The sequence below is a fragment of the Periophthalmus magnuspinnatus genome, chromosome 19, assembly GCF_009829125.3.
Source record: "Periophthalmus magnuspinnatus isolate fPerMag1 chromosome 19, fPerMag1.2.pri, whole genome shotgun sequence".
In the NCBI taxonomy this organism is placed as follows: Eukaryota; Metazoa; Chordata; class Actinopteri; order Gobiiformes; family Gobiidae; genus Periophthalmus; species Periophthalmus magnuspinnatus.
Genome location: NC_047144.1, coordinates 23,117,113 through 23,145,112, shown reverse-complemented (window position 1 = coordinate 23,145,112; position 28,000 = coordinate 23,117,113). Strand labels below are relative to the sequence as shown.

Genomic DNA, 28,000 nt, shown 5'->3' with positions numbered 1-28,000 from the left:
GGAGCAAGGTTTTCCTCTGCGCGGGAGAAACGTGTCCCGTCGGTCAGAGTCGCTTCAGAGTCGCTTCAGAGTCGCATCACAGTCGCTTCAGTGTCACTCGGTCTTCACCTGTCCCGTTCGTCTCTGGACTGTTCCCTCCACGCGCTGCCTCTGATTGGACCATCACAAACCGTCTCTAAAGATCATTGGATCTTTTTTGGTTGTTTTTCTGTCCTCGGCTCTGGATTGGCCGCGTTTTGGTCCGTTTTTAAAGCGTGTTATCCCTGGTGGGATGCCACTGCTGCCTCGGGACGCGGACCGCTTCGATGGGCTGTCGCTGCTGTACTGGTGAGTCCTTCTGACCCGGGCTGAACCGGGCTAAAACAGGATAAACAGCACTATAACGGGATTAAGAGCGGATTAAAACAGGGACACTATCAGGAGACTGAACCAAAACTGCACATTTGGACTAAAGACTAATAATAAACAAGAGAATCAGGCTGAGGAAATAAACATAAAACCTCAAAGATAAAACCAGGACTTGAACTGGTTTAGCCCCGGACTCAACCAGGACTTTTCACATTGGTCTTAATTAGATTTATCATAGATTTAAAACAGAACCAGCTCTGAACTAAAACTAAACAGAACCAGAAGAACAAACTAGGTCTAAACCCAGTCCAAAACAGGTCTAAATCCAGTCCAGAGCAGGTCTAAACCCAGTCCAGAGCAGGTCTAAACCCAGTCCAAAACAGGTCTAAACCCAGTCCAGAGCAGGTCCTGTCCTCTGTGTGTGTTTGGGTCTATTTAAGGCGGACAGTTTAAGGTGGACTCTGGTCTGAGGCGGTGCAGCTGTGAGTCCAGATGTTGAGACTCTGCACATCAGGGTCAGAATTATGAAAGAAATATGGCACATTTCAGCTGCCAAAACAAGGACTAGACCAGGACTAGACCAGGACTAAACAAGGACTAAACCTGGACTAAACAAGGACTAAACCAGGACTAAACAAGAACTAAACAAGGACTAGACCAGGACTAAACAAGGACTAAACCAGGACTAAACCAGGACTAAACAGGGACTAGACCAGGACTAAAGCAGGACTAACGCAGGACTAAAACAAGGACTGAAGCAGGACTAAAGCAGGACTAAATTAGGTCTAAACCAGAACTAAAACAGGACTAAATTTATTTTTATTTATTTTATTTATTTATTTAGTAGGACAATGTACAGTTACATTAAGCACAATGGCAAAGATGCTTTACAGCTACCTCAGGGACTAAAGCAGGACTAAACAGGGACTAAACAGGGACTAAACAAGGACGAAAGCAGGACTAAACCAGGACTAAACCAGGACTAAAGAAGAACTAAACCAGGAAAAAAAATGGACTAAACCTTAGACAATCTTGAATTCTGGTTTTCCTTGTTTAGTCATGGTTTAGTCCTGTTTCAGTCCTGGTTTAGTCCTGGTTTAGTCCTGATTTAGTCCTGATTTAGTCCTGGTTTAGTCCTGATTTAGTCCTGATTTAGTCCTGGTTTAGTCCTGGTTTAGTCCTAGTTTAATCCTAGTCTATCCCTGGTTTAGTCTTGTTTTAGTCTTGGTTTAGTCCTGGTCTAGTCCTGTTTTAGTCCTGTTTTAGTACTTTAGTACTTCTCTAGACCTAGATTAGTCCTGCTTTAGTCCTGGTCTAGTCCTTTTTTAGTCCTAGTGTAGTCCTATCTTATTCCTGGTTTAGTCCTGGTTTAGTCCTGGTTTAGTCCTGATTTAGTCCTGGTTTAGTCCTGGTTTAGTCCTGCTTTAGTCCTTGTTTTAGTCCTGCGTTAGTCCTGCTTTAGTCCTGGTCTAGTCCCTGTTTAGTCCTGGTTTAGTCCTGGTTTAGTCCTGGTCTAGTCCTTGTTTAGTCCTGGTTTAGTCCTTGTTTAGCCCTGGTTTAGTTCTTGTTTAGTCCTGGTCTAGTCCTTGTTTAGTCCTGGTTTAGTCCTGTTTCAGTCCTGGTTTAGTCCTGGTTCAGTCCTGGTTTAGTCCTGGTTTAGTCCTGTTTCAGTCCTGGTTTAGTCCTGGTTTAATCCTAGTCTATCCCTGGTTTAGTCTTGTTTTAGTCTTGGTTTAGTCCTGGTCTAGTCCTGTTTTAGTCCTGTTTTAGTACTTTAGTACTTCTCTAGCCCTAGATTAGTCCTGCTTTAGTCCTGGTCTAATCCTATTTTAGTCCTAGTGTAGTCCTATCCTATTCCTGGTTTAGTCCTGGTTTAGTCCTGATTTAGTCCTGATTTGGTCCTGGTTTAGTCCTGGTTTAGTCCTGATTTAGTCCTGGTTTAGTCCGGCTTTAGTCCGGCTTTAGTCCTGGTGTAGTCCCTGTTTAGTCCTGGTTTAATCCTTGTTTAGTCCTGGTCTAGTCCTTGTTTAGTCCTGGTCTAGTCCTTGTTTAGTCCTGGTTTAGTCCTGGTTTAGTCCTGTTTCAGTCCTGGTTTAGTCCTGGTTTAGTCCTGGTTTATTCCTGGTTGCTCTGATGGAGGTATCAGTATTGGATAAACTTCGTCTTAAAGTCTTTAGGTCAAAAGGTCGTCTTTAAAGGCTCTGATCCCTGTGTAGTCCTCTCAATCCATTTACACTTCAGATCCGAGCCACGATCCTGGACAGGAGTACCTACCTGGACCCTTCTCCAGAGCCTGGTTTAGTCCTGGTTCCGTGCTGTTTTAGTCCTGGTTCAGTCCTGTTATAGTCTTGGTATAGTTCTGGTTTAGTTCTGTTTTAATCCTGGTTTAGACCTAGAATAGACCTGTTTTAGTCCTGGTTCAGTCCTTCTTTAGTCCTGGTTTAGTTCTGGTTTAGTCCTGGTTTAATCATGGTTTAGACCTAGTATAGACCTGGTTTAGTCCTGGTTAAGTCCCTGCGTCTGTCCTAACTTGAAACAGTATCACGTGACTCTCAAATCTAGACGATCTCTCTCCTCCAAAACTCTGTGTCAGTCAGAACAAAATATATCACTTCTTTACCTGAGATACATAAAAGTTTAGTGCTTCTGTTGTTGACTCGTAAGCCGCCATGTTTGTTTTGACACAAATGGAGCATGTGTCTCTCTGATTGGTTAATCCACCTGTCAATCATGTTATCTGGAATCAGGGAGACAGGTCACGACTTCAGACCCACTCGTCTTTGAGTAGTTTTGTCAAAGTGTGTGGTTTTGGCCGGACAGGTAACGTTTAGTCCTGGTTTAGTCCTGGTTCAGTCCTGGTTCAGTCCTGGTTCAGTCCTGGTTCAGTCCTGGTTCAGTCCTGGTTCAGTCCTGGTTTATTCCTGGTCTAGTCCTGGTATAGTCCTGGTTTAGTCCTGGTTTAGTCCTGACTGTACAATAACAATGCGTGTGTTTAATCTGAGATAATCCTCTGAGCTGCAGCTCGTTACCTTCACGGCTCCAAAGGACAAACGCCTAAATATGATTCAAAATGTCAACATTATTTAAAGTCCTGGTGTGAACTTTACACAACAGGTTTTCATGTTTTTTAATTCTGACTTGGTTTCATGGGATCGTCCCTTTGTTCAATATTTAGAAATCAGAAAAATGGAAAAGAAAATAACAAATATACAGAACAACTGATATTGGCCATAAAAAAACCTGTATCAGTCAATCTGCTGTGTCGATATCAGGCATCGTCAGACACTTAAAGTCTAAACATTTTCTTCCTCTTGTCTGGGGCCGGGTCACAGGGTCCAAGCAGGGACTCTCAGACTTCCCTCACCCCAGACACGTCCTTCAGCTCCATCAATGGGACGCCAAGGTTGAAGCCAGAGAGACATAGTCCCTCCAGCGTGTCCTGAGTCTTTCCTGGGGCCTCCTCCGAGGGAGGCCTCCAGGAGTCCCCAGAGCCAGTCTCCATGTCCGGAGAGCCGGTTGTCGAGGCCCCGTCTTCGACTGCCGCTCAGCTCTCTTCACATTCGTCTTTCATGGATCCTTCCCCAAGTGGTGGGTCCATGGTAGGACGGCCCCACATCGCTCCTTCAGGCTGAGGCCGGCTGGGCCCTGTGGGGAAAGGCCCGGTCACCAGATGCTCTCTGTCGAGCACCCTCCAGGATGGAGCCGCAGTAACGCCGGGTGACATAACTGACCTTGATTGTGTGCTCAAAAAGAAAAGGTTCTGGACCGCTCTTAATCTGCTCCGTCCCCCTGGACCTGTTTGCCATGAGTGACCCAACCAGGAACCTGAGGCCCCGACAACAGAGCTCCCAGGATCATTCGGGTGCTCAGCCCCTCCACCACGTTCAGGTGGCGGTTGGAGGAGGGGGACACAATCGTATCGGAACTGAAAAAGTTGGATTGGTGCTTCCCACATTTATCTTGACTCCAGCGGGACATGGACTGAGCTGAAGATGAGACTGAATCATGAGTTTAATCTGCCTTTTGTTTATAACACATTGTTTCTGTATAAATAGTGTTTGCGTGAACTCCCCCTGCAGGTGTATTCTTGTGTGTGCAGTTTGGGTCAGATACACAGAGATATGGAATAGTTCCAAAGGTTTTGGCCACGCCCCCTTTTAGTCGACCAATCGATCATCAGGACACGTCTTTAATTGACCAAAGATTTACCGTCGACCACATCCCCAGTGTGTTTTAGTTTAGCTTTAAATGAAAAATCAAACCTTTTGTCGTTACTTTTGTGCTGCTTTATATTGATTTCAGTTTCACCTGAATCATGTAATAACATTTATATATTTCTCTGATTTAAATCTCAGGATGATGATGGGTCCTCACGGCGTCTCTCGGACCGTCCACAGACTCCAGTTCAGCGACTGCAGGAAAGGACTTGGTCAGGACATGATTTAAGCATTTATTTTTATCACATATACCTTTATTTTCTCTAGTACCTTTTATTTTTGACATTTTAACTTGTTTATCACATTAAAGTCTCTGTACCTGATCTTAAAAACGTGATTTTAAACATTTTTGCAGTGGTCCAAAGTCATCCCTTTTACCTTATGCGTTCTGAACATCCTAATGATTCACCAGGATGAGTTTATAAGAGCTTTTTGTACAACTTCCTGCTTCTCGGACAGTAAAATGCTTTATAATTAGATGCAGACAGGACACAGTGGACTTATTTTGACCTCAAGAGCTGTTTTTACAACATATCTGTGCTGAGGTAAGACACATTTTCCTCAAAACACATGGAAAAAATCAGGTAGAGGCTCTTTAATATTACGTAATAGTATTTTACTCATTTCTAAATACTGAAATGTTTAATTACGCTCTTTATTTATCAGAGTTTATGTTTTATTGGTTCATTTAGAAACGTTTTTACTGAGAATTGGCTCTGTGCACGACGGTAGCGGCCAATCAGAAGCTCAAACATTTCCCATTTAATGTAAATTCTGTGAGGTTTTTGCAGAGTTGCGCTAAAATCCCTAAATCCTGACGGATGAGGCAGCGCACAGGGAGCTGACAACACGTTAAACACTTTACAAACGCAGGGAAAAGAGCTTCTTTTAGAGAGGTACGGCTTTGTGTGCCAGGGCTAATGCTAATGCTAATTTCATTTGTTCACAGTTAAATAAAGGCACAGACTGAAATAATTGACACCAAAAAATAACTGGATCATCCTTACAGCAAATTCACTTCACTGGAGAATTTGGGAATCGTTTTGCTGCTCAAATCTGATACAAAATAGGTGGATTTGTGTGAAATGTTCCGTGTTCATGTGACTCTGGAGGCTTTAAAATGATTTTGTAGTTTATTGACCTTATTTACTGTCAAGATCGGCAATTCTACTCAAAAAAATACAACCAAAATGACCATAGCAGAGCTCCACAGCAACTTCTCCAAAAAAAAAAATAGAAGAGAAATGGATAAAAGTTAGCATTAGTATTAGCATTAGCATTAGCATTAACCTTGACGAGGCATGGGACGATAAACAATAATATCGTTTATCGTGATAAAAAAGGTTGATATAATCGTTCGTGGCAATTTTTATATAATCGTGATAATCGGCAACAAAGATAATCGCCTTTGCGTCACCGGAATGTGCAGAGAAAAAGAAAAAAACAACAAACGTTTGCGTGACGATCTCCTCTAGATGCTGCTGTTTTCAGTTATAACAATACGATACTTTAACTTTGCTTAAATATATTCACTCCTACAATGACAACAACATCTCCTACAACATCTTTTCCTTAAAATTGTAATTATTCATATCCGGGACATTTTTAAACTGTCAGCAACAATAGTTATCGTGAAATAATCGTTAATCGCAATTATTTTGACCGTGATAATCGTGACACCAAATTTCAGTATCGTCCCAGGCCTGTCCCGAAGAAGCAAAGTTTTCCTCACTTTTGTAAAGCGTTTACACCGACGTGCACAGATCCAATTATCCTGTTTAAGTTGTCTTTAAAGCTGCACTACGTAACATTTCTGCCACCTGCTTGTCTCCGTGGAGATGTTATAGCTTTGTCTGGATTGCCCCACACTTGTCTTTCTTGCATTTATTCAGTTACTCTTGTTTTTATTGCTCAGAAACACCTTAAAAACATGGATGTATCTGACTGTTTGAGTGGGCTCGCCTCTCCGCAGATCTGACCCGGAACGTGGCCTGGTGGAGTCCGCTTGTCTCAATGGAGATGAGTTTAAAGTCATATAGTGTGGAGTAGTGTAGTCAAAGGAATAACGTCATCATGGACAGAAGTAGGTGGCAGAGCCTTCGTGAGAAAAAAGTTCCGTACTGCAGCTTTTAATATTTAATGGTGATATTTGGAATTTTGGTTTTCCAGGTGTGAAGATCATCGGAGGGTTCAGGGAGCAGACGGGAGAGGACTTTGGAATCTACGTCAAGAGAGTCGTTTCAGGAGGACTGGCCTCTGTGGACGGTACTAAACCGGGACTAAACCAGGACTAAACCAGGACTGAACCAGGACTAAGCAAGGACTAAACCAGGACTAAACCAGGACTAAACCAGGACTAAACCAGGACTGAACTAGGACTGAACCAGGACTAAACCAGGACTGAACCAGGACTAAACCAGGACTGAACTAGGACTGAACCAGGACTAAACCAGGACTAAACCAGGACTAAACCAGGACTAAACCAGGACTAAACCAGGACTGAACCAGGACTGAACCAGGACTAAACCAGGACTAAACTCAAATTAAACCAGGACTGAACCAGGTCTCTGTTTCAGGTCGGTTGAGGTCTGGAGACTTGATTCTGGACGTGAACAACATCAGTTTAATTGGAGCCACAAACGAGAGGTGAGTCACAGAGTTTATACTCACTGTAGTATTTGAAGTGTTGGCTTATTTACTATTGATACTTTGCAATGACATCACACTGGGGGTGTTGTACATGTATGTCTGGTGGAATGTTTGGCAGCTATCACAGTGACACAATGCACTGTGGATGACACCAGCAGCAGAGTGAGGGAGGTGTGGTCATTACTGTTTTAAATATACCCTATGGTATAATTATATTTATGTATTGATTACATATTATTACTTTTTTTTTTTTACTTCCTGTTTCCAGAGCGGTGGAGATCCTGAGGAACGCGTCTCTGTCCAATAACATGACTCTGCTCATCTCCAGGGACGACCAGGCCAGGTACAGAACGTTAAAGGTTCTATTTCAAGCAAACTTGGCTCTCGTTTTAGGCGGTTAAAGTGCGGTTTCCTCATCAAAAAGAGTCACGTTTTGTTTTATTCACATATTCTTAGTCTGTCTACGTCTCCAAAGTTCAGAGATGAGCAAGTCCAGAGCTGAAATGATCCAGATGATTCTAGTGAAGGTGTGTGGAGTTTAAAAACACAGTGGTGCACTTCCTGTATCGCCACATGATGACATCACAAGGTGGAACAGAGTGTTTTCACTTTAAGAGAAAAACCTAAATATGCAGGATTTGTGTGTTTAAACATGTGTGAATGAAACAAACAAAAAAACACTCCAGGTTTTGTGATGAGGAAACAACATTAGAACAGATCAGAAACATAAACTGTTGATGAGATGGGATCCTGGTCGGGAGTACCAAGAGATCACCGGTTCTGTTTTTCAGCCTTTTTTAACACCTGTATATACTTTAAGAGGTAGTGAGTAGTATTTAGGTCAGACATGGTAAAACTACGGCCCCGGGGCCACACACCGCCCTTTGGGCTTATGAATCCGGTCCGCTGAACATGACCAAATGATATTAAAATCAGTAAGTTTGCCCACCCCTGATTTAGATTGATTCCTGCATGTTTACCTCATCCTATACTGTCCTGCATTTGAGGCTTGAGTGATCTGAAAATGTCTGTTTTCACCTACCCCTTAGCCCCGCCCACTGCTCTGGTTAAACCTGCATTCGACCCATCCCTCCATGTCTCTGGGTTAAACCTGTCAATAGCAGTGGGACCCATCTCCAGATCTTGAGCTTGTCTTGGTCAGGACTACTTCAGCTGGAGGGAGGGACTTTTCCACATAGAAAGGCCCAGGAGTCGAACCAGTAACCTCGCTGTTGTGTGGCAGATGTGGCAGATGTGGCAGATGTGGTGGTTGTTGTTGTCGTTTAGCTGCGTCATGCTCAGGTCGTTACCTTTGTTTTGCTGAGTCGCTCTGGCTCAGACCTGAATCTGTCACAAAGAGTTTAGCCGAATTTAAATCAGCAAAGTCAGAGCGACGTTTGTCCAAGAGATTTAACATCAAACTGAACCAGAACTAAACCAGGACTAGACCAGGACTAAACCAGGACTGAACCAGGACTGAACCAGGACTAGACCAGGACTGAACCAGGACTGAACCAGGACTAGACCAGGACTAGACCAGGACTGAACTAGGACTGAACCAGGACTGAACCAGGACTAGACCAGGACTAGACCAGGACTAGACCAGGACTGAACCAGGACTGAACCAGGACTAGACCAGGACTAGACCAGGACTAGACCAGGACTGAACCATGACTGAACCAGGACTGAACTAGGACTGAACAGGGACTAGACTAGGACTGAACCAGGACTAAACAGGGACTAGACTAGGACTAAACCAGGACTGAACCAGGACTAGACCAGGACTGAACCAGGACTAAACAGGGACTAGACTAGGACTAAACCAGGACTGAATCAGGACTAGACCAGGACTGAACCAGGACTGAACCAGGACTAAACCAGGACTGAACCAGGACTAGACCAGGACTAGACCAGGACTGAACTAGGACTGAACCAGGACTGAACCAGGACTAGACCAGGACTAAACCAGGACTAAACCAGGAATGAACCAGGACTAAACAGGACTGTACCAGGACTAGACCAGGACTAAACCAGGACTGAACCAGGACTGAACCAGGACTAGACCAGGACTAAACCAGGACTGAACCAGGACTAAACCAGGACTGAACCAGGACTGAACCAGGACTAGACCAGGACTCAACCAGGACTGAACCAGGACTAGACCAGGACTAGACCAGGACTGAACTAGGACTGAACCAGGACTGAACCAGGACTAGACCAGGACTAGACCAGGACTAGACCAGGACTGAACCAGGACTGAACCAGGACTGAACCAGGACTAGACCAGGACTAGACCAGGACTAGACCAGGACTGAACCAGGACTGAACCAGGACTGAACTAGGACTGAACAGGGACTAGACTAGGACTGAACCAGGACTAAACAGGGACTAGACTAGGACTAAACCAGGACTGAACCAGGACTAGACCAGGACTGAACCAGGACTAAACAGGGACTAGACTAGGACTAAACCAGGACTGAATCAGGACTAGACCAGGACTGAACCAGGACTGAACCAGGACTAAACCAGGACTGAACCAGGACTGAACCAGGACTGAACCAGGACTAAACCAGGACTAAACCAGGAATGAACCAGGACTAAACCAGGACTGTACCAGGACTAGACCAGGACTAAACCAGGACTGTACCAGGACTAGACCAGGACTAAACCAGGACTGAACCAGGACTAAACCAGGACTAAACCAGGAATGAACCAGGACTAAACCAGGACTGTACCAGGACTAGACCAGGACTAAACCAGGACTGAACCAGGACTGAACCAGGACTAGACCAGGACTAAACCAGGACTGAACCAGGACTAAACCAGGACTGAACCAGGACTGAACCAGGACTGAACCAGGACTAAACCAGGACTAGACCAGGACTAAACCAGGACTGAACTAGGACTGAACCAGGACTGAACCGGGACTGAACCAAGACTAAACAAGGTCTAGACCAGGACTGAACCAGGACTAAACCAGGACTGAACCAGGACTGAACCAGGACTAAACCAGGATTGGACCAGGACTAAACCAGGACTAAACCAGGACTGAACCAGGACTGGACCAGGACTAAACCAGGACTGAACTAGGACTGAACCAGGACAAGACCAGGACTGAACCAGGACTAAACAAGGACTAGACTAGGACTAAACCAGGACTGAACCAGGACTAGACCAGGACTGAACCAGGACTGAACCAGGACTAAACCAGGACTGGACTAGGACTAAACCGGGACTAAACCAAGGCTAAACCAGAACTAAACCAGGACTAAACCAGGACTAAACCAGGACTGAACCAGGACTAAACCAGGACTAAACCAGGACTGAACCAGGACTGGACCAGGACTAAACCAGGACTGAACTAGGACTGAACCAGGACAAGACCAGGACTGAACCAGGACTAAACAAGGACTAGACTAGGACTAAACCAGGACTAGACCAGGACTGAACCAGGACTGAACCAGGACTAAACCAGGACTAAACCAGGACTAGACCAGGACTAAACCAGGACTGAACCAGGACTGAACCAGGACTAAACCAGGACTGAACCAGGACTGAACCAGGACTGAACCAGGACTGAACCAGGACTAGATCAGGACTAAACCGGGACTGAACCAGGACTGGACCAGGACTAAACCAGGACTAAACCAGGACTGGACCAGGACTAAACCGGGACTAAACCAAGGCTAAACCAGGACTAAACCAGGACTAAACCAGGACTAAACCAGGACTGAACCAGGATTAGCCATGACTGACATAATATTTTCAAATCTAAAATACTTTCTTCTTTATGTAATCTACTGTGTGTCAGATGCCCTCCCTGTGAAGTCTAGACCTTTATAAACATGTTCTGTTCTAAATGTAGTGATGTGGACTTGTCCTTGAGTCTCCTGTGACAGAGAGGATGATGGGAAATGAAGTCCGTCTGATCCGGGCTAAAAATATCCCAGAAAAATCCGCTCAATCCCAAAACATCAAAACATCACCTTTGCATTACACAAACTGGAGAGAGGGAGGGAGGAGAGAGGGAGGAGAGGGAGGAGAGAGGTAGGAGAGAGGGAGGAGAGAGATCGAAAGAGAAGAGAGGAGAGCGGGAGGGAAGGAGAAAGAGAGGGAGGAGAGAAGGGAAAAGAGGGAGGGAGGGGAAAGAAGAGAAGGGAGGAGACAGAGAGAGAGGGAGAAGAGAAAGGAGAATAGAGGGAGGGGAGGCAGAAAAAGAAATAAGAGGGAGAGAGGAGAGAGAGCGAAAGAAGAGAAGGGAAGGGAGGAAAGAGAGGGAAGGAGGAGAGAAAGGAAGGAAGTAGAGAGAGAGGGAGGGAGGAGAGAGAGCAAAAGAAGAGAAGGGAAGGGAGGTGAGAGAGAGAAGGAGGGAGGAGAGAGCGAAAGAAGGGAAATGAGGAGAGTGAGGGAGGGGAGGCAGAAAAAATAAATGAGAGGGCGAGGGGGGGGACATAAGGAGGGAGAGAAAAGAGAGGGTGGAGAGAGAGGAAGAAGAGGGAGAGAAAAAAGAGGGAGGGAGCAAAAAGAAAGATGGAGAGAGAAAAAAGGAGAAAGAGAGAGGGGGGAGGAAGGTGAGAAATGGAGTGATGAAAGAGGGAGGGAAAGGATGAAAAGAAGAGAAGAGGAGGAAGGGAGGTTACAGGAAAAGAAGAGGGGAAGGGGGAGAGGAAGAGCGAGGCAGATGTGAGGGGTAAGAGATAGACTAGAGAGACAGAACGATGGGAGAGAGAAGGTCAATGAAAGAGAGATTAGGAAGAGAGGAAAGTAGCAAAGAAAGACAGGAATAAGGAGTGAGGGAGGGAGGAGAGAGAGAAGAGGGGGAGGTACTGAAGGGGAGAGAAAGAGGAGGGAGAGAGGGGAGGGAAAAGACCAGAAAGAAAAAGAGAGCTAAAAGGATAGAAAGAAGTCAGAGGATGCAGTGATGTCTCCTCAGTGTTTGAGCTGTGGTTTATCCATTGACCACAAGAGGGAGCCAGACTCCAGTCATTTACACATCTGTGCAGTTTTAAATAAGCATCACTGTTTCTTTAGAGCAGGGGTGCTCAGACTTTTTCAGTATGTGAGCTACTTTTAAAATGATCGTGTCTGAAAGATCTACCACCTAATACAAAAATGTTAAACATATATTGATTTGTAAATGTATTATGAATTCTTACATGTACAGTGCATTTTGATGTACTTTGCACAACATCATGAGATAATACTGCACAACACAATTTAACTTCTTACATGTTCATAATTACTTGAATGATGATTACTGCTCTGATGACACTGAATGGAATCAGTGAGGAATGCATAGTTCGGGCAGAAGCTTCTGACATCAGGCCAGGAGTAAAATTGCATTTTTCGTTTGAAAGCGATAACAGAGCTAATCATGTTGATTACGGTTTTGTCTTTTTTTTATAGCCATAAAAATCATATTAAACGAAGTATCAGAATTTACTGCATTTTTTCACACAGCTACTTCTATTTTACACATCCATCCGTATTTTTTCTTTTACGCATCGAATAAATGACTGGGAAAATCCCCGCAGCCCCGCGCTCTCATTCGTCACCTTCAGGACAACAGAGGCAGATTACTGTAAACATGGTAAAATATTTAGATAGCCCCATGTCTCCGCTTTGAGACGCCGTTTGAATTTACATGAGAGCACAACTAGTAGTTACGCTGCTGGAAAGTCCACAACCCGCTCTATCAGCGACGATAGGATCCGACGCTATAGGGTTAAACTAAGTCGCACTTGTTTCTGCGTGTGCAGCACCCATGATGTGACCTAGAGTCAGGTGTAATCTGACTGTTGTCCTGTATATTAGTCATGTGACTGGATGGATGACGGGACGTGATCTACACAAAATGCCTTCGCGATCGACGTAATGAACACCCCTGCTTTAGAGGTATATTTATTTTAATTTCAGGTTTTACATCATTTTAAACACAAAAACGTGGTATATTTCAGAATCAGAATCCTTTTACTGCCATCGTTTGTGAACACAGTTCACAAACTAGGAACTTATTTTGATGATAAAGTGCAACATAAAACATAAAACACACTGATATTATAAAGTGTTCATGAGACAAACTGCAGAGGGGAAGAAACTGTTCTTATGATAAGAGGTTCTGGTCCCAATGGACCGTAGCCTCCTGCCAGAGGGAAGTGGCTCAAATAGTCCAGGGTGTGTCAGCTGCTCTACGGCCTGCTCACCCCCGAGTCCTGGAGACGTACAGGTCCTGTAGAGATGGAAGGCTGCAGCCAATCACCTTCTCAGCAGAGGCACAATGCGCTGCAGTCTCTGTCTGTCCCTGGCCCCAGTGAACCACACAGTGATGGAGGAGGTGAGGATGGACTCAATGATGGACGTGTAAAACTGCACCATCATCTGGACCGTCAGCTTGCGTTTCCTCAGCTGCCACAGGTGGATCATCCTCTGCTGGGCTTTCTTGATGAGGGAGCTGATGGTCGGCTCCCACTTGAGATCCTGGGTGATGCAGGTGCCCAGGAAGCGGAAAGAGCCCACAGTGGTGATGGGGGAGTCCGTCAGGGTGAGGGGAGGCAGGGGGGCTGTGACTTTCCTGAAGTCCACAATCATCTCCACTGTCTTCTGGGCGTTGAGCTCCAGGTTGTTGCTGCTGCACCAGGACACCAGCCGGTCCACCTCCCTCCTGTAGGCAGACTCATCGCTGTCCGAGATGAATCCAATGAGAGTGGTGTCATCCGCAAACTTAACCAGTTTGAGTCGTATAAATATATTTGTTAAGTTATGAAAGATACGCACAAAAGAGAGACGATTCCAAGTGCTCAAAAGGTTTTTCTGTCTTAAATGAACCGTAATAAGTATAGTTTTTGTGTCTTGTTTTCTGTTTCAGGAGGGAGTTTGTGGAGCTGATGGACAAATACAGCTGTAGTCACATGACCTGTAACCCCATCGTACGCTCCTCCCCTCCGCACATCTGCACCGGTAACGTCCTAATAAAATCACAAATAAAAATCACCAAAAATCACCAAAAAAGATTCATAATTTGTTTCTCCTCAGATATTTCATATTTGTTTAATTTGTATAATTCTGAATCATATAAATATTTAAAGGTACAGGATGTGCTTGATTCCATGGAAATAGAAAGTTAAAACCACTCTTTGAAACATTCTCCATGGAAACAAGCAGGAAGAGGCTATACTCCAGGCCAAATAAGAGTAAGGTTTGTGGAGATGCAAGCCCGCTCATAGTAAGGATGCAAGATTTTCAGTGCAATAAAAACATGAAGAAAAATTAAAAAAAAAAAGACCAAAAAAAACCCTTCTGTTTATTTTTTTAGTTAAAAAGTTACGTACTGCGGCTTTAACTAAACCAGATCTTCTTCTCTTGCAGCTTCCAAAGTGACGGACAGCTCCTCATCTTCATCCAGATCTGAGTCTCCTCAACTCCTGAGTCCCAACACCTCAGTGTTCAGGTTAGTCCTGGTTTAGACCTCGTTTAGTCTTGATTTAGTCCTGGTTTAGTCCTGGTTCAGTCATGGTTCAGTCCTGGTCTAGTCCTGGTTTAGTCCTGGTTTAGTCCTGGTTTAGTCCTGGTCTAGTCCCGGTTTAGACCTGGTTTAGTCTTGATTTCGTCCTGGTTCAGTCCTGGTTCAGACCTGGTTCAGTCCTGGTTTAGTCCTGGTTTAGTCCTGGTCTAGTCCTGGTTTAGTCCTGGTTTAGTCCTGCTTTAGTCCTGGTTTGTCCTGGTCTGTCCTGGTTTATCCTGGTTTGTCCTAGTTTGTCCTGCTTTAGTCCTGGTTTAGTCCTGGTTTGTCCTGCTTTAGTCCTGCTTTAGTCCTGGTTTGTCCTGGTTTGTCCTGCTTTAGTCCTGGTTTAGTCCTGCTTTAGTCCTGGTCTGTCCTGGTTTATCCTGGTTTGTCCTGGTTTGTCCTGCTTTAGTCCTGGTTTAGTCCTGGTTTGTCCTGCTTTAGTCCTGCTTTAGTCCTGGTTTGTCCTGCTTTAGTCCTGGTTTGTCCTGGTCTGTCCTGGTTTATCCTGGTTTGTCCTGGTTTGTCCTGCTTTAGTCCTGGTTTAGTCCTGGTTTGTCCTGCTTTAGTCCTGCTTTAGTCCTGCTTTAGTCCTGGTTTGTCCTGCTTTAGCCCTGTTTCTCTGTTGCAGTGACAGTGTGATCCAGCTCATCTGTGTGTCAAAAGCGTCGGGTCTCGGCCTCGTCATCAGGGGCGGGGCTAACAGACTTGACGGACCAATGGTGTTCATCCAGGAAGTGCTGCAGGGTGGAGACTGTCACAAGGTGCATCATCTACACATGTACACCCCCCCCCCCCAAACTAAAGGTCCAGGTACTGACCACGCCCCTGACCACAAGGGCCCATAGGTGCTCACGATGCAGGCGCGCAGATGCACCGATATTTATAACCGATATTCAATATTTGTCTTGCTGCTATGTCCCATGTTTAGCTTTTAATAATGACATCATGTTTAATATAATAATGACATCATGTTTAATATAATGACATCATGTTTAACTGTCCCTCTCTCCTCAGGACGGCCGGCTGCAGGCGGGCGATCAGCTGGTGTCCATAAACAAAGAGTCTCTGATCGGAGTCACGTTTGAAGAAGCCAAAGCTATACTGTCTAAAACTAAGAGCAGGTGAGTCAGATGCCCTCCCACATGTTCAAAACTGAGAACCAGTGAGTCTCATCCATCAGGCTCAGGTAAATCAGATGCCTCTTATCCTCTGTAAAACCAGGCCAAACCCCCCGTACCAGGTGTTCCCTCTGTGTGTCAGATGCCCTCCCTGTGTATCAGATGCCCTGCCTGTGTATCAGATGCCCTCCCTGTGTATCAGATGCCCTCCCATCGTCTCCTTTTCTCTTTCAGACCAGACCCGACAGTAGAAATCACATTCATCCGTCGTCGTTTCTCTTCGGGCTCGAGCAGCGGCCCTCACAGCCCCGTGTCCTCTGCCTGCGCGGGGGCTTCGGGGACGGGCACGGGGCCGGGATGTGTGGGGGGCACTGGAGGGTCCGGAGGTACAGGGGGACCTCCTGGAGCTTTACCCCAGAACAGGCCTTTCTCCCTGGGACAGCCTCAGCCTCAGACCGCCTCCCCACAGACTCCAGTCTTCACCAAGATCAGCAGGAACCCCAACTCTGAGACTCTACCAGAGGTCAACATCAGTGAGGTACTACTACTACTACTACTACTACTACTACTACTACTAATACTACTAATACTACTGATACTACAACCTGATGTTTAAAAAAATAAAAGTGTTCAGCTCTTTTCTCATGCACAGCTGATACTTGGATGTACTTTTAGGGCTTGATAAAAAAATAAAAATAAAAAAAAAAGAAACAAACTTGAAACTCGAAGCAGAAAACTACAGACTTCACTTTAGACAATAGATACTTCTACTACTGTGACCTCATGAATACTATTTTTCTAGTCCAAATACATGTAATAATATCTGTACTCCAAGATAAAAGCTATAATGTGTCTAATGTGTCTAATTTATCTTGTGTTTTCAGGTGAGAGTGACCAGCACAGAAAAAGAGAACTTAACAAATACAAGTAAGTGAAAAATGCTGATATGTATGTAATATATAAGTTATGTGTATGTTATATATAAGTTATGTGTATGTTATATGTATGTTATATGTTATGTTCAGTCCTTCTGTCTCTCTACTCAGATCTGGAGCGAGTGGAGAGGGACCAGAGAGAGACCAGAGACCCGCAGCCTGACACTCAGGTGAGACACTGCCCCCCTCTGGTGAACATCTGCAAGTGTCACCAGCCCTGTCCATGTGTCCTCAGTGTCCACGCGGGGGCACCTCTAACTCACACAGACCTGTTCTAGTGTAGTGTCCTGGAGTTGTGTTTCATTCACACGTGTCTAACCTGACTCTCGTGTTGATATATGTGGCCCTCTGAGTTCTACACATCGATCTGGGACAGTGATTGGATGATTTGATTGGAGATTTCAAACAAATACTGCACTCTGATTGGTCAAAGTGTCTCAGACTTAAGTTAAATCCCTTTGAGAGAAAAGCACAGACATTTTTCCTCCACAAATGTACAAACTAACATCTTTCCTCCATCTGCACATTTTGCACAAACTAAATAGTTGTGTTTTTGCTAAAATAGACTGAAACGATCTGCTTGCGTCGCCATGTTTTTTTCGCTCGGTCAGCGCTCAAACCACAACGCTGCCCTGTGATTGGTCAGTCTGTCCAACACTAACACGGCTCACATGTTCCACTAATCCTGCAGATTTAGCCTCACAACATGATTTTAAAGGTGCCCTATGTAACTTTTCTGGGAGAGGGTCAACATATACTTGTTTCATGGAGATTATATTGTTTTGGTTGTAATTTCTTTGCCACAATTGACATGTATAAACTGTCAAATTGTCCGTGTGTGAGGACAGACGAGTTCGATCTCCCGTCAAAATAAACATAGACCATATTCTGTGCATAATTATATCAAAACTTTTATAAATCTCAGCTAAATCAATCCGCTTGAAGGGCCAGATACTTTGGGCTCCCCTTAAATGATAAAACAGGCAGTATCTTTAGAGTCTTATGTAATGATTCTAACACCAGTCCAGTCACATCGATGTGTTTGACTGCGGCGCTGGTGGCATCAAGTTTGGACCAATCACATCGCTCCAATGATCTCAGCTTTGTGACGATCAATAACTGTCCACTGATAGTGAGCTGCAGTCAGGACTAAACCAGGACTAAACCACGACTAAACCAGGGCCAAACCGGGACTAAACCAGGACTAAACCAGGACTAAACCAGGACTAAACCAGGACCAAACCAGGGCCAAACCAGGACTAAACCAGAGCCAAACCAGGACTAAACCAGGTCTAAACCAGGACCAGGTCTCATTCTGGGTCTCACCTCCACAGTGCCCCCTCTCAGACTCAGATGATACAGAGGAGATGGAGAGACTGAGGAAGGAGCACATGGAGGCTCTGAGGGACGTCAAGAGGCTGCAGGTGAGTGATCGACGGGTGGAGGCAGGTGTAGTGGCATGAAGTTCCTTTAATCTGCTAAACTGACTTTTCTCATTGTAACCCTGTTCTAATGTTCCGCAGTGGGCTTTAACCTTGTTTAGTCCCAGTTCAGTCCGGGTTTAGCCCTAGTTTAGTCCTGGTTTAGTCTTGGTTTAGTCCTCGTTTAGTCCTAGTTTAGTCTTGGTTCAGTCCTGGTTTAGTCCTGGATTAGTCCTGCTTTAGTTTTGGTTTAGTCCTGGTTCAGTCCTTGTTTAGTCCTGGTTTAGTTTTGGTTTAGTCCTAGTTTAGTCTTGGCTCAGTCCTGGTTTAGTCCTGGTTTAGTCCTGGTTCAATCCTGGTTTAGTCCTGACTCAGCCTCGGTTCAGTTCTGGTTTAGTCTCGGTTTAGTCCTGGTTTAGTACTAGTTTAGTCTTGGTTCAGTCTTGGTTTAGTCTTGGTTTAGTCCTGGTTCAGTCCTGGTTTAGTCCTGGTTTAGTCCTGGTTTAGTCTTGGTTCAGTCTTGGTTTAGTCTTGGTTTAGTCCTGGTTCAGTCCTGGTTTAGTCCTGGTTCAGTCCTGGTTTAGTCTTGGTTTAGTCCTGGTTCAGTCCTGGTTTAGTCCTGGTTTAGTCCTGGTTTAGTCTTGGTTCAGTCTTGGTTTAGTCTTGGTTTAGTCCTGGTTCAGTCCTGGTTCAGTCCTGGTTCAGTCTTGGTTTAGTCCTGGTTTAGTCTTGGTTCAGTCTTGGTTTAGTCCTGGTTTAGTCTTGGTTTAGTCCTGGTTTAGTCTTGGTTTAGTCCTGGTTCAGTCCTGGTTTAGTCCTGGTTTAGTCTTGGTCTAGTCCTGATTTAGTCCTGGTTTAGTCTTGGTTCAGTCCTGGTTTAGTCTTGGTTTAGTCTTGGTTCAGTCCTGGTTTAGTCCTGGTTTAGTCTTGGTTTAGTTGTGGTTCTAAGGTTTTTATGTACTATACTAAGATGTAATAATAATAACAATAATAATAATAATAATAATAATAATAATAATAATAATAATAATAATACAGTCGTGCCTTAAACACTTTGATTTTAACTCCATCATAAAAATAAACATTTATAAACCACAGATAAACATGGACAGTAAAGTAAGTAGTTTGTCGTCTTGTGGTTGCAGGAGCAGCTGAGTGAGTCTGAGAGAGCACAGCGCCACCTGGAGGAGGAGCTGGACAAACTGAGACAGGTAAAACCCTTTTTATACAATGATCATAAAGCAACAGAAACAGAGACCGGTTTGGAGCCGACGGAGGGGAGTTGCAGGGTTTACACTCTACTGGAGGAGAAGAGGAGGAGATGGAGAGGCTAAGGAGGCTGATGGTTCTGTTTCTGCGGTGGAGAAAAGAGGGAGAGCGAGTGCGTTTATGTGACTTGAGACGTGATTGGCTGAGAGGCAGAAGTAGAGGGCTGTGAATGGCTGAAAGTGACAAGAGATAGAAGTAAAAATTGTATGTGAGGTTTTGATTTTAAACTCCATAAACTTAGGTAAAGATGTTCAAATCAAATATAACTCATAACAATAACCTTGATGCGTTTCTTTTGTTCTCAGGAGGTGCAGAAGGGGGCGGAGCAGAGCCACGCCCTCAGGTCCCAGGTGGAGGAGGCAGAAGAAGCTCAGAAACAGACCAGAGCGATGGAGATGGACTATGAGGAAGTCATCCACCTACTAGAGACAGAGATCGCAGAACTAAAGACCCACAAGGACCAGGTCTGAACCAAGAACCAGGACTAGACCAGGACTGAGACCAAGGCTGAGACCAAGGCTGAGACCAGGACTGAGCCAGGACTGAGCCAGGACTGAACCAGGACTAAACTAGGACTAGACCAGGACTGAACCAGGACTAAACCAGGACTAAACCAGGACTAAACCAGGACTAGACCAGGACTAAACCAGGACTAAACCAGGACTAAACCAGGACTAGACCAGGACTAGACCAGGACTGAACCAGGACTAGACCAGGACTAAACCAGGACTAAACCAGGACTAAACCAGGACTAAACCAGGACTAAACCAGGACTAAACAAGGACTAAACCAGGACTAAACCAGGACTAAACAAGGACTAAACCAGGACTTTTCTCACACTGCTGCAGGACTCTTCGGTGTTGGACTCACATAGCGCCCCCATGTGGCTGTCTCTGTGTTTTGTTTTACATGTGCTCTGTGTTTCTCCAGGACTCTTCGGTGTTGGACTCACATAGCGCCCCCATGTGGTCGTGTCTGTGTTTTGTTTTACACATGTGCTCTTTTTTCTCCAGGAGTCTTCGGTGGACGACTTGAAGAAGACTGTGGCTGTTCTCGAGTGTCAGCTCAGAAAAAGTGACTCAACCAAAAAGAGCTTAGAGTCGTGCACCGGGAAACTGCTCAGCTTCATCGACGTAAAACGATACTTTTATATTTTTTATTTTTCTATTTTGAACCTCCATTTTGCTTTAATTTAACTTTTGTATTTGTCTTTTTCTCAGAACGTTCAAGAGTTTCTGTTGGAAAACCATACTCCTCTGAAGAGCAGCAGGTAACAGTCTGAGCTCACAGCCTGGAATGTTTTTAAAGACGCACGGTGTAACTTTTCAGGTGGAAGATCTGCCACCTGTTTGTTTCCATGGAGATGTAAGTGCTGATACAGGGACACAGGAGGACGGGAGGACATTGTAATAAGTTGACTGTAAAACCCCGTCTTGACCCGGTCTTGACCCGGTCTTGACCCGGTCTTGACCCAGTCTTGAGTCCAGAGTCCTGATGTAAACCAGCTCAGGTCCATGTGTTCTCATCTCGAGGTACACGGCTCCTTTTTCACAACATCAGCACCACCGAGTCTCCATGGCAACCCCATCCAGAGCAGAGCATCACCCAGAGGAGCAGAGGAACAGAGAGGAAGGAGGAGCAGACCTAAAGGAGCAGAGTTAAAGGAGCAGAGCCAGAGGAGCAGAGCCAGAGGAGCAGAGCCAGAGGAGCAGAGCTAAAGGAGCAGAGCCAGAGGAGCAGAGCCAGAGGAGCAGAGCCAGAGGAGCAGAGACAGAGGAGCAGAGACAGAGGAGCAGAGCTAAAGGAGCAGAGACAGAGGAGCAGAGGAGCAGAGCCAGAGGAGCAGAGCTAAAGGAGCAGAGCCAGAGGAGCAGAGCCAGAGGAGCAGAGCTAGAGAAGCAGAGCCAGAGGAGCAGAGGAGCAGAACCAGAGGAGCAGAGACAGAGGAGCAGAGTCAGAGGAGTAGAGACAGAGGAGCAGAGACAGAGGAGCAGAGCTAGAGGAGCAGAGCCAGAGGAGCAGAGGAGCAGAACAAGAGGAGCAGAGACAGAGGAGCAGAGTCAGAGGAGCAGACAGGTGGAGAGGAGAGGGTCAAGGGCAGAGCAGAGGAGCAAAGGAGGGTCAGAGGAGCAGATGTTTAACCCTTTCTTCTCCGTCTTTGTTCAGTTCTTTAGATGTGAAGCAGAGCGGGTCACTAGGGGGCACTCCTCGGGTTAAGAGAACTTCCTGGACAGCGGCGTCTTTGGCGTTGGAGGCGAAGGACCTGAGCCGAAGTGTGCGCTCTGTCATCGAGGCCGACTGTAAGTGACACCGACAGAGTAAAGCTGCACTGAGGGACTTTTCTAGTAGATGATCAGCACCTGCTTGTCTCCATGGAGATGTAATATACTGTACTGTAATTCCTTTGCCATCAGTGTAGCACAATACAATACGCAACTTATATATCTCCATGGAGACTGGGGTTGTCAAAAGTATCGAATACAGGTCAGATCTGTGGATAGGCGAGCCCATTCACACTAAGAATGCAAGTTTTTCCAAGAGTTTTTTGTCAATAAAAACAGTTTTAGTTGAATAAATTAAAGACAGATCAGAGATTAGTGTCGCCTCAGTACTAAAATTCAAACTCGATTCTGATACTAAGAAATAGACTCGATACTCAATACCGATTCCGATACCACAATAACACAAGCTTCAGGAAAGTTTCATTTCTGTCCAGTGAATGGGTCTTTTTTAGTATCGTTTAGTATTAGTATTTAGTAGACTTTTGGGTCTTTTGACAATCCTTTTACAGATTAATACCAGACTGTGTAACAATCAATAACATATATCTACATAAAGTATCCAGGTGGCAGTCCCTCTACCAGAAAAGTCCCATAATACACCTTTAAATCTCCTTTCACCCTGTTTTCTCCTGTTAAACTCCATGTTGTTTTTCCTGCATGATTTGCTCTAAAACTCGCCCGTCTCTCTCCGTTTTAGCTCTGACCTTCTGAGACACCACTGCAAAAGCATCTTCAGACTCCTCCACCCGTCTGAACCCGTCTGCACCCATCTGCTCCTGTTGTTTACAGTTAAAACTAACAGAAACTCACTTGTGTACCTTCAGTTTCGGGCTGCTAAGTTTGAGTTTGAGCGAAGGTTGAGATCTGTGGTTATCCTCGTATCAACTATGTCCATTGTTTTTCTGTTTTGGGGTTAAAAAGACTCAACACCACCCGCAAAAACGTCAATTTACACCATTTAGATTTAAAAAGTGCAAGTATTTTCTTCGTCCGCGTCTGGCTCCTTCTATTTGGTAAAGAAGAATTCTGTTCAAAGTTCACATTTTGGACGCGTGTAGAAGAATTGACAAAAAGACTCAAATCAGGGCTGACAACTAATACAAGAATGAGAACAGGTTTGTACAGGTATAAACTACAGAGTTAGATGTTTTTATGCAGAGTAAACCCCCATGGAGACACAGGAAGTGCATCTGACACACAGGGACACTTTAGAAGATGTTTATACAGATTTAAACTACAGGATTAGCAGCTTTTAATGCAGAATAAACCCCCATGGAGACACAGGGACACTTCAGAACATGTTTGTACAGATCTAAACTACAGGTTTAGCAGCTTTTTATGTAGAATAAGCCCCCAAGGAGATACAGGAAAGGCATCTGACACAGGGACACTTCAGAACATGCTTGTACACTTCTAAACTACAGGGTTAGCAGTTCTAATGCAGAATAAACCCTCATGGAGATACAGGAAGGGCATCTGACACACAGGGACACTTCAGAACATGCTTGTACAGGTCTAAACTACAGGGTAAGCACATTTCTATGCAGAATAAACCCCCATGGAGACACAGAAAGGGCATCTGACACACAGGGACACTTCAGAACATGCTTGTACAGATCTAAACTACAGGATCAGCAGCTTTTTATGCAGAATAAACCCCCATGGAGACACAGGGACACTTGAGAAAATGCTTGTACAGATCTAAACTACAGGATTAACAGCTTTTTATGCAGAATAAGACAGGATACTACTTTGTATGCGCTGCCATCTTTGTTTTCACATGTACGGACCATACCCCTCTCTCATTGGTTAATCCACCTGTCAATCTCACCCAGACTAGACCCGATCCCACACGTCTCTGTAAAATAATAAATAAGTCAGGGCTTTGAGTTTAATCACAATCAAATGGAAATGATCTCTGTGCTCAGCGGCAGACGGCGAGTTACAGTCAGAGGGATGTACTGCGTGTACTTTTGTTGTTATTTTAGATTGAACCAGTGGTGGATGAAGTATTTTGTTAAGTAAAAATAAAGATACATAGGTGAAAAGTTACTCAAGTAAAAGTACAAGTATCAAATCAAAAAATCTACTTAAGTAAAAGTATTTAAGTACCCATAAAAAACCTGTAAAAAGTAAAAGTCTTGTTAATTTATTAGTGTTAAATGTAATGATATATATATATATATATAAAAACAACAGTTCAACAGTTACAAAACAAATCAATTTCTTTTTTTTTTTCTTTATATTTATTTTTGTTTCCTTAAAGCCGAAAAAAACTCGGTAAAAACAACCCCTCAAATGATAAGAAAAGTACTTTTTACCTTTCAGTCCTGTCCAAAAATGTAATGGAGCAGAAAATCCAGATACTGCTCTCAAATGTTGTGAAGTAAAAGTACAAAGTATCCACTGTAAAATGTACTTACGTAAAGTACAGATACCTAAAAATTACTTAAATGCAGTTGTTTACTAATTTTAATGTTGTGACACTGCCTGATCTGTCACGATTCAGGGATTTCAGCGCAAATTTGCAAAATCCTCATAAATCGACAGTAGCTCAGTCGGCACGGAGTTTGTCGACTGATCCACAGGTTGACGGTGCAATTCCAGCTAGCTCCCAATGGGTGAATCGTTCCTTGATGTAAAGCTTTTTGGATGCGTTGATAGTTGAAAAGTGCTATTACCTTTTAAAGATTACTGCACATTATCGCAGAAACTTCAGAAATGGTTTCGCCGATCCTCTGTCTGACCGGAAACTGCTGTCTGCCGCTGTCCACGAAGATGTTTTTGTGGCTGAGGTTTTCGTTCGATCTAATATAAACTTTACGTATCATGAAATCGTTTATCGGTGAATCCCGTAGCCCTCCTCCTCTTATTCTTCCTCTTCCTCGTTCGTCTCTCAGTACAACCAAGTATCACAGACTCATAAAACACAATAACAGTTAAACGTGTCACGACTCACGACTCTTCTGTAGCTTTAGTTTTGCTTTAGATTCAACTTTAACCATTTCCAACTCTGCAATAATCACAATAGAAGTCAATCATCGTCGTATTTACAAAACGGAGAGTGGGTTTTTTTCAGAAGTCGGGATTTATTTTGGGTCAGGAAGCTATTTTTGTGAGAGATTATTGTGAGAATGTACGCGGACTTTGAAATATAGATTTTTTTGAAAGGTTTGGGGTAGATTTGACTTTTGTATAGGTGGATTTTTGTTGTATACATTTTGTCATAAAATGTGTGAAAATATAAACTGCAGTGTGTCGTTTGGTCTGTGTCATTTATCACTGTGTAAAACTGTCTCAACGCTTCGAATTGCACCATTTTCTGAGCGTTTAGTGAAAAAATCCTTGAGTTTTGTTTATTTATACTGACAGAAGACGTTGAACTTTGTGCCTGTTTTTGTTTCATAGACCAAGTAATGACAGAGATATTAACCATAAACCAGGTCAACAAACATGTTTAAAAAGGCGTTTTTTAAACTTCTCTGGCGCATTAACTGCTCCCACGTAACATATTTAGATCACCATGTTTCCTTTTATTGTTTTGAAAATGCTAAATTCACCCAAAACAGTCGAATTAACATGTTTTATTAGTTTCACTTTCAATCCAATCCACTTTATTTATACAGCGCATTTCACAAACAAATGTAGTTTCCAAAGTGCTGCACAAATACATTATAAATAAAAAACAACTAATTAAGTAAATCAACATTTAGACAAGAATAAAATAGCAAAATTAAAATAATAAATATGTATATAAAAGCAATAAAACAATTACCAATAAAACAATAAAATCAAATAAAACAAGCAAATAAAATCAATAGGAACAAATCAATAAAAGACAGAGGACCATACGACTCATGCAGAGTTAAAGGCCACAGAGTAAAAGTGGGTCTTAAGACGAGACTTAAAACTCTCCACAGTGGAGCTGTTTTGACGTGAAGAGGCAGAACAATCCAGAGCTTTGGACCGGCCACAGAAAAGGCTCTGTCTCCTCGTCTTAAGCACCACGAGCTGGAGCTGGCCCTCGGACCTCAGTGTGCGCGCCGGAGTATAAATTTGGATGAGGTCTGAGATGTAATCTGGGGCCGGTCCATTCAAGGCTTTAAAAACAAACAATCAAATCTTAAAATCAATTCTAAAATGAACAGGGAGCCAGTGCAAAGACACAAGAATTGGAGTGATGTGTTCATGTTTTATATTTCCTGTTAAAAGTCGGGCAGCAGCGTTTTGGACTAACTGCAAGCGATAAAGTCAGTTTTGAGGGTCTGAAGCAAAAATCCACACATGGGCCCCGTCTAATATAAATTCATAAGAAAAGGGTCCAATTCTGGGCCCCTAAAACACTGGGGCCCCCGGATAACAGACCCCTTTCTCCCCATCCCATATACGCCCCTGGTCACACAACACAATCAGATGCATCCCACTAATGAAACTACTGCACATCACATCAGGTTTGTGAAGTCGTAGTGCAGTTTTGTATCATGTTTTTGTTTATTTATGGAGGATTGTCGTGTGGGAGCGTGGGTGATGTAGGATTGTGGGCGGAGCTTTGTACAGAATCGTACAGCTAACCGTAAGAAAGGTTTGCATAGAGTCCAGGGGATATCGCTAGATTATTCAAACATGCATGGATGACGTTTAAATCCTCCATAGACATGTTTTTGATGAAGGAACGACGTTAGAACATTCGATTTTGTGTAATACCCTGTAAAATATGGTTTATCTCCTCGCTCTCCTCCTCTGGTCTTGTCCTCTTTTTCCTCTCTTTCCTGTGTTGTTCTTGTTCTCTTTATCGTTCGTAGATTCCTGGAGCGTTACGTAAGCCGCTCAAATGTGGGACAGATTTACCTGAGAAGAAAAAGACACCGTCGCCCCGGGATACGGAGGAGAAGAGAAAGAGAGAGAGAGGAGAAAATGAGGCGAGAAGAAGAAAGAGGGGGAGAGGAGCCTGGAGACAGAGAGAAACCAAGACAGAGAGAGAGAGAGGAGAGGGGGAGAAAGGGGGAAAAGAGGAGTGATGGGGTGAGAGAGAAGAGGTAGAGGAGAGGGGGAGGAGAGAGAGAGGAGCCTGAAGGTGAAGTTAAGATAGAAGGAAAGAAGAGGGAGGTGAAAGAAAAGGATGAGAGAGAGAGGAAGGATAGAGTGAACCAGGTCTAAACCAGGACTAAACCAGGACTAAACCAGGACCGAACCAGGACTGAACCAGGACTAAACCAGGACTGAACCAGGACTGAACCAAGTCTAAACCAAGTCTATACCAGGGCTAAACCAGGTCTAAACCAGGACTAAACCAGGTCTAAATCAGGTCTAAACCAGGACTAAACCAGGTCTAAACCAGGACTAAACCAGGTCTAAACCAGGTCTAAACCAAGACTAAACCAGGACTAAACCAGGTCTAAACCAAGTCTAAACCAGGTCTAAACCAGGTCTAAACCAGGTCTAAATTGGGTCTACACCAACCATAAACCAGGAATAAACAAAGACTGAAACCAAGACTAAACCAGGACTAAATTGGGTCTAAAGAATAGGAAGGAGAGAAAAAAGGATGAGAGAGAGAGAGCAAGAGAGAGAGATAGGATGGAGTGACAAGAGGAGAAGGGAGAGTGGTGAGAGGAAAAGAGAGGAGAGGATTAGGAGAAAAGGGGGAAAGAAAGAAAGGAAGGAAGGAAGGAAGAGGACAGAGGGAGGAAGAGGGATGGTAGAAGAGGAGAGGGGCAGCGGTGTATGATAAAGTACTCCAAAAATACTTCAAATATTAGAGTTTGGGGTTCAGTCCAAACATTAAGCTGGAGTAGTGGGTTAAGCATCCTCCCATGAACCAGACGGTGGTCTGTTTAAATCCTGGCTCAGCCTCTGTGGTTGTTGTGTCCTTGGGCAAAACACTTCAACCTCATGGCGTCGCTTCAGTCATATAATAAAGACACACAGGAGAGGAAGGGCATCTGAAGTAAAACTGTTTCCTGTGACCCTCAGCTCTGCCGTACGGATGGGAGGAGGCGTACACCGACGAGGGAGTCAAATACTACATCAAGTAAGACATGTCAGATGCCCTCCATGTGTGTCAGATGCCCTCCCATCCTTCTCGCTCTTATGCATCTCCACTTCCTGTTTCAGTCATGTGACCCAAAGCACTTCCTGGACACTCCCTGATCCTGAACCAAAAACTTTATCAACCAAAGAAATGACGACACTCCCCGAGAAAGAAAGGAGCTCTGTGGAGACCGAGATGTGAAGTACTACTAGAACTACTGTGAAAA

The 28,000-nt window shown here is 44.3% G+C and overlaps 1 protein-coding gene across 1 annotated transcript; it reads left to right on the top strand.

Moving 5' to 3' along the window:
• The first annotated feature begins 106 nt into the window (after positions 1-106).
• stxbp4 (syntaxin binding protein 4) lies at positions 107-27,975 on the top strand. Its single transcript, XM_055229413.1, has 20 exons — positions 107-327; positions 4,704-4,777; positions 6,735-6,830; positions 7,142-7,211; positions 7,483-7,557; positions 14,080-14,171; positions 14,580-14,671; positions 15,285-15,479; positions 15,733-15,839; positions 16,071-16,374; positions 16,721-16,763; positions 16,862-16,941; positions 18,106-18,195; positions 19,338-19,403; positions 19,767-19,925; positions 20,475-20,594; positions 20,682-20,731; positions 21,628-21,761; positions 27,717-27,774; positions 27,858-27,975. The coding sequence occupies exons 1-20, from the start codon at positions 272-274 to the stop codon at positions 27,973-27,975; spliced, it is 2,079 nt and encodes a 692-aa protein (XP_055085388.1). The 5' UTR covers positions 107-271.
• Positions 27,976-28,000: the final 25 nt, after the last annotated feature.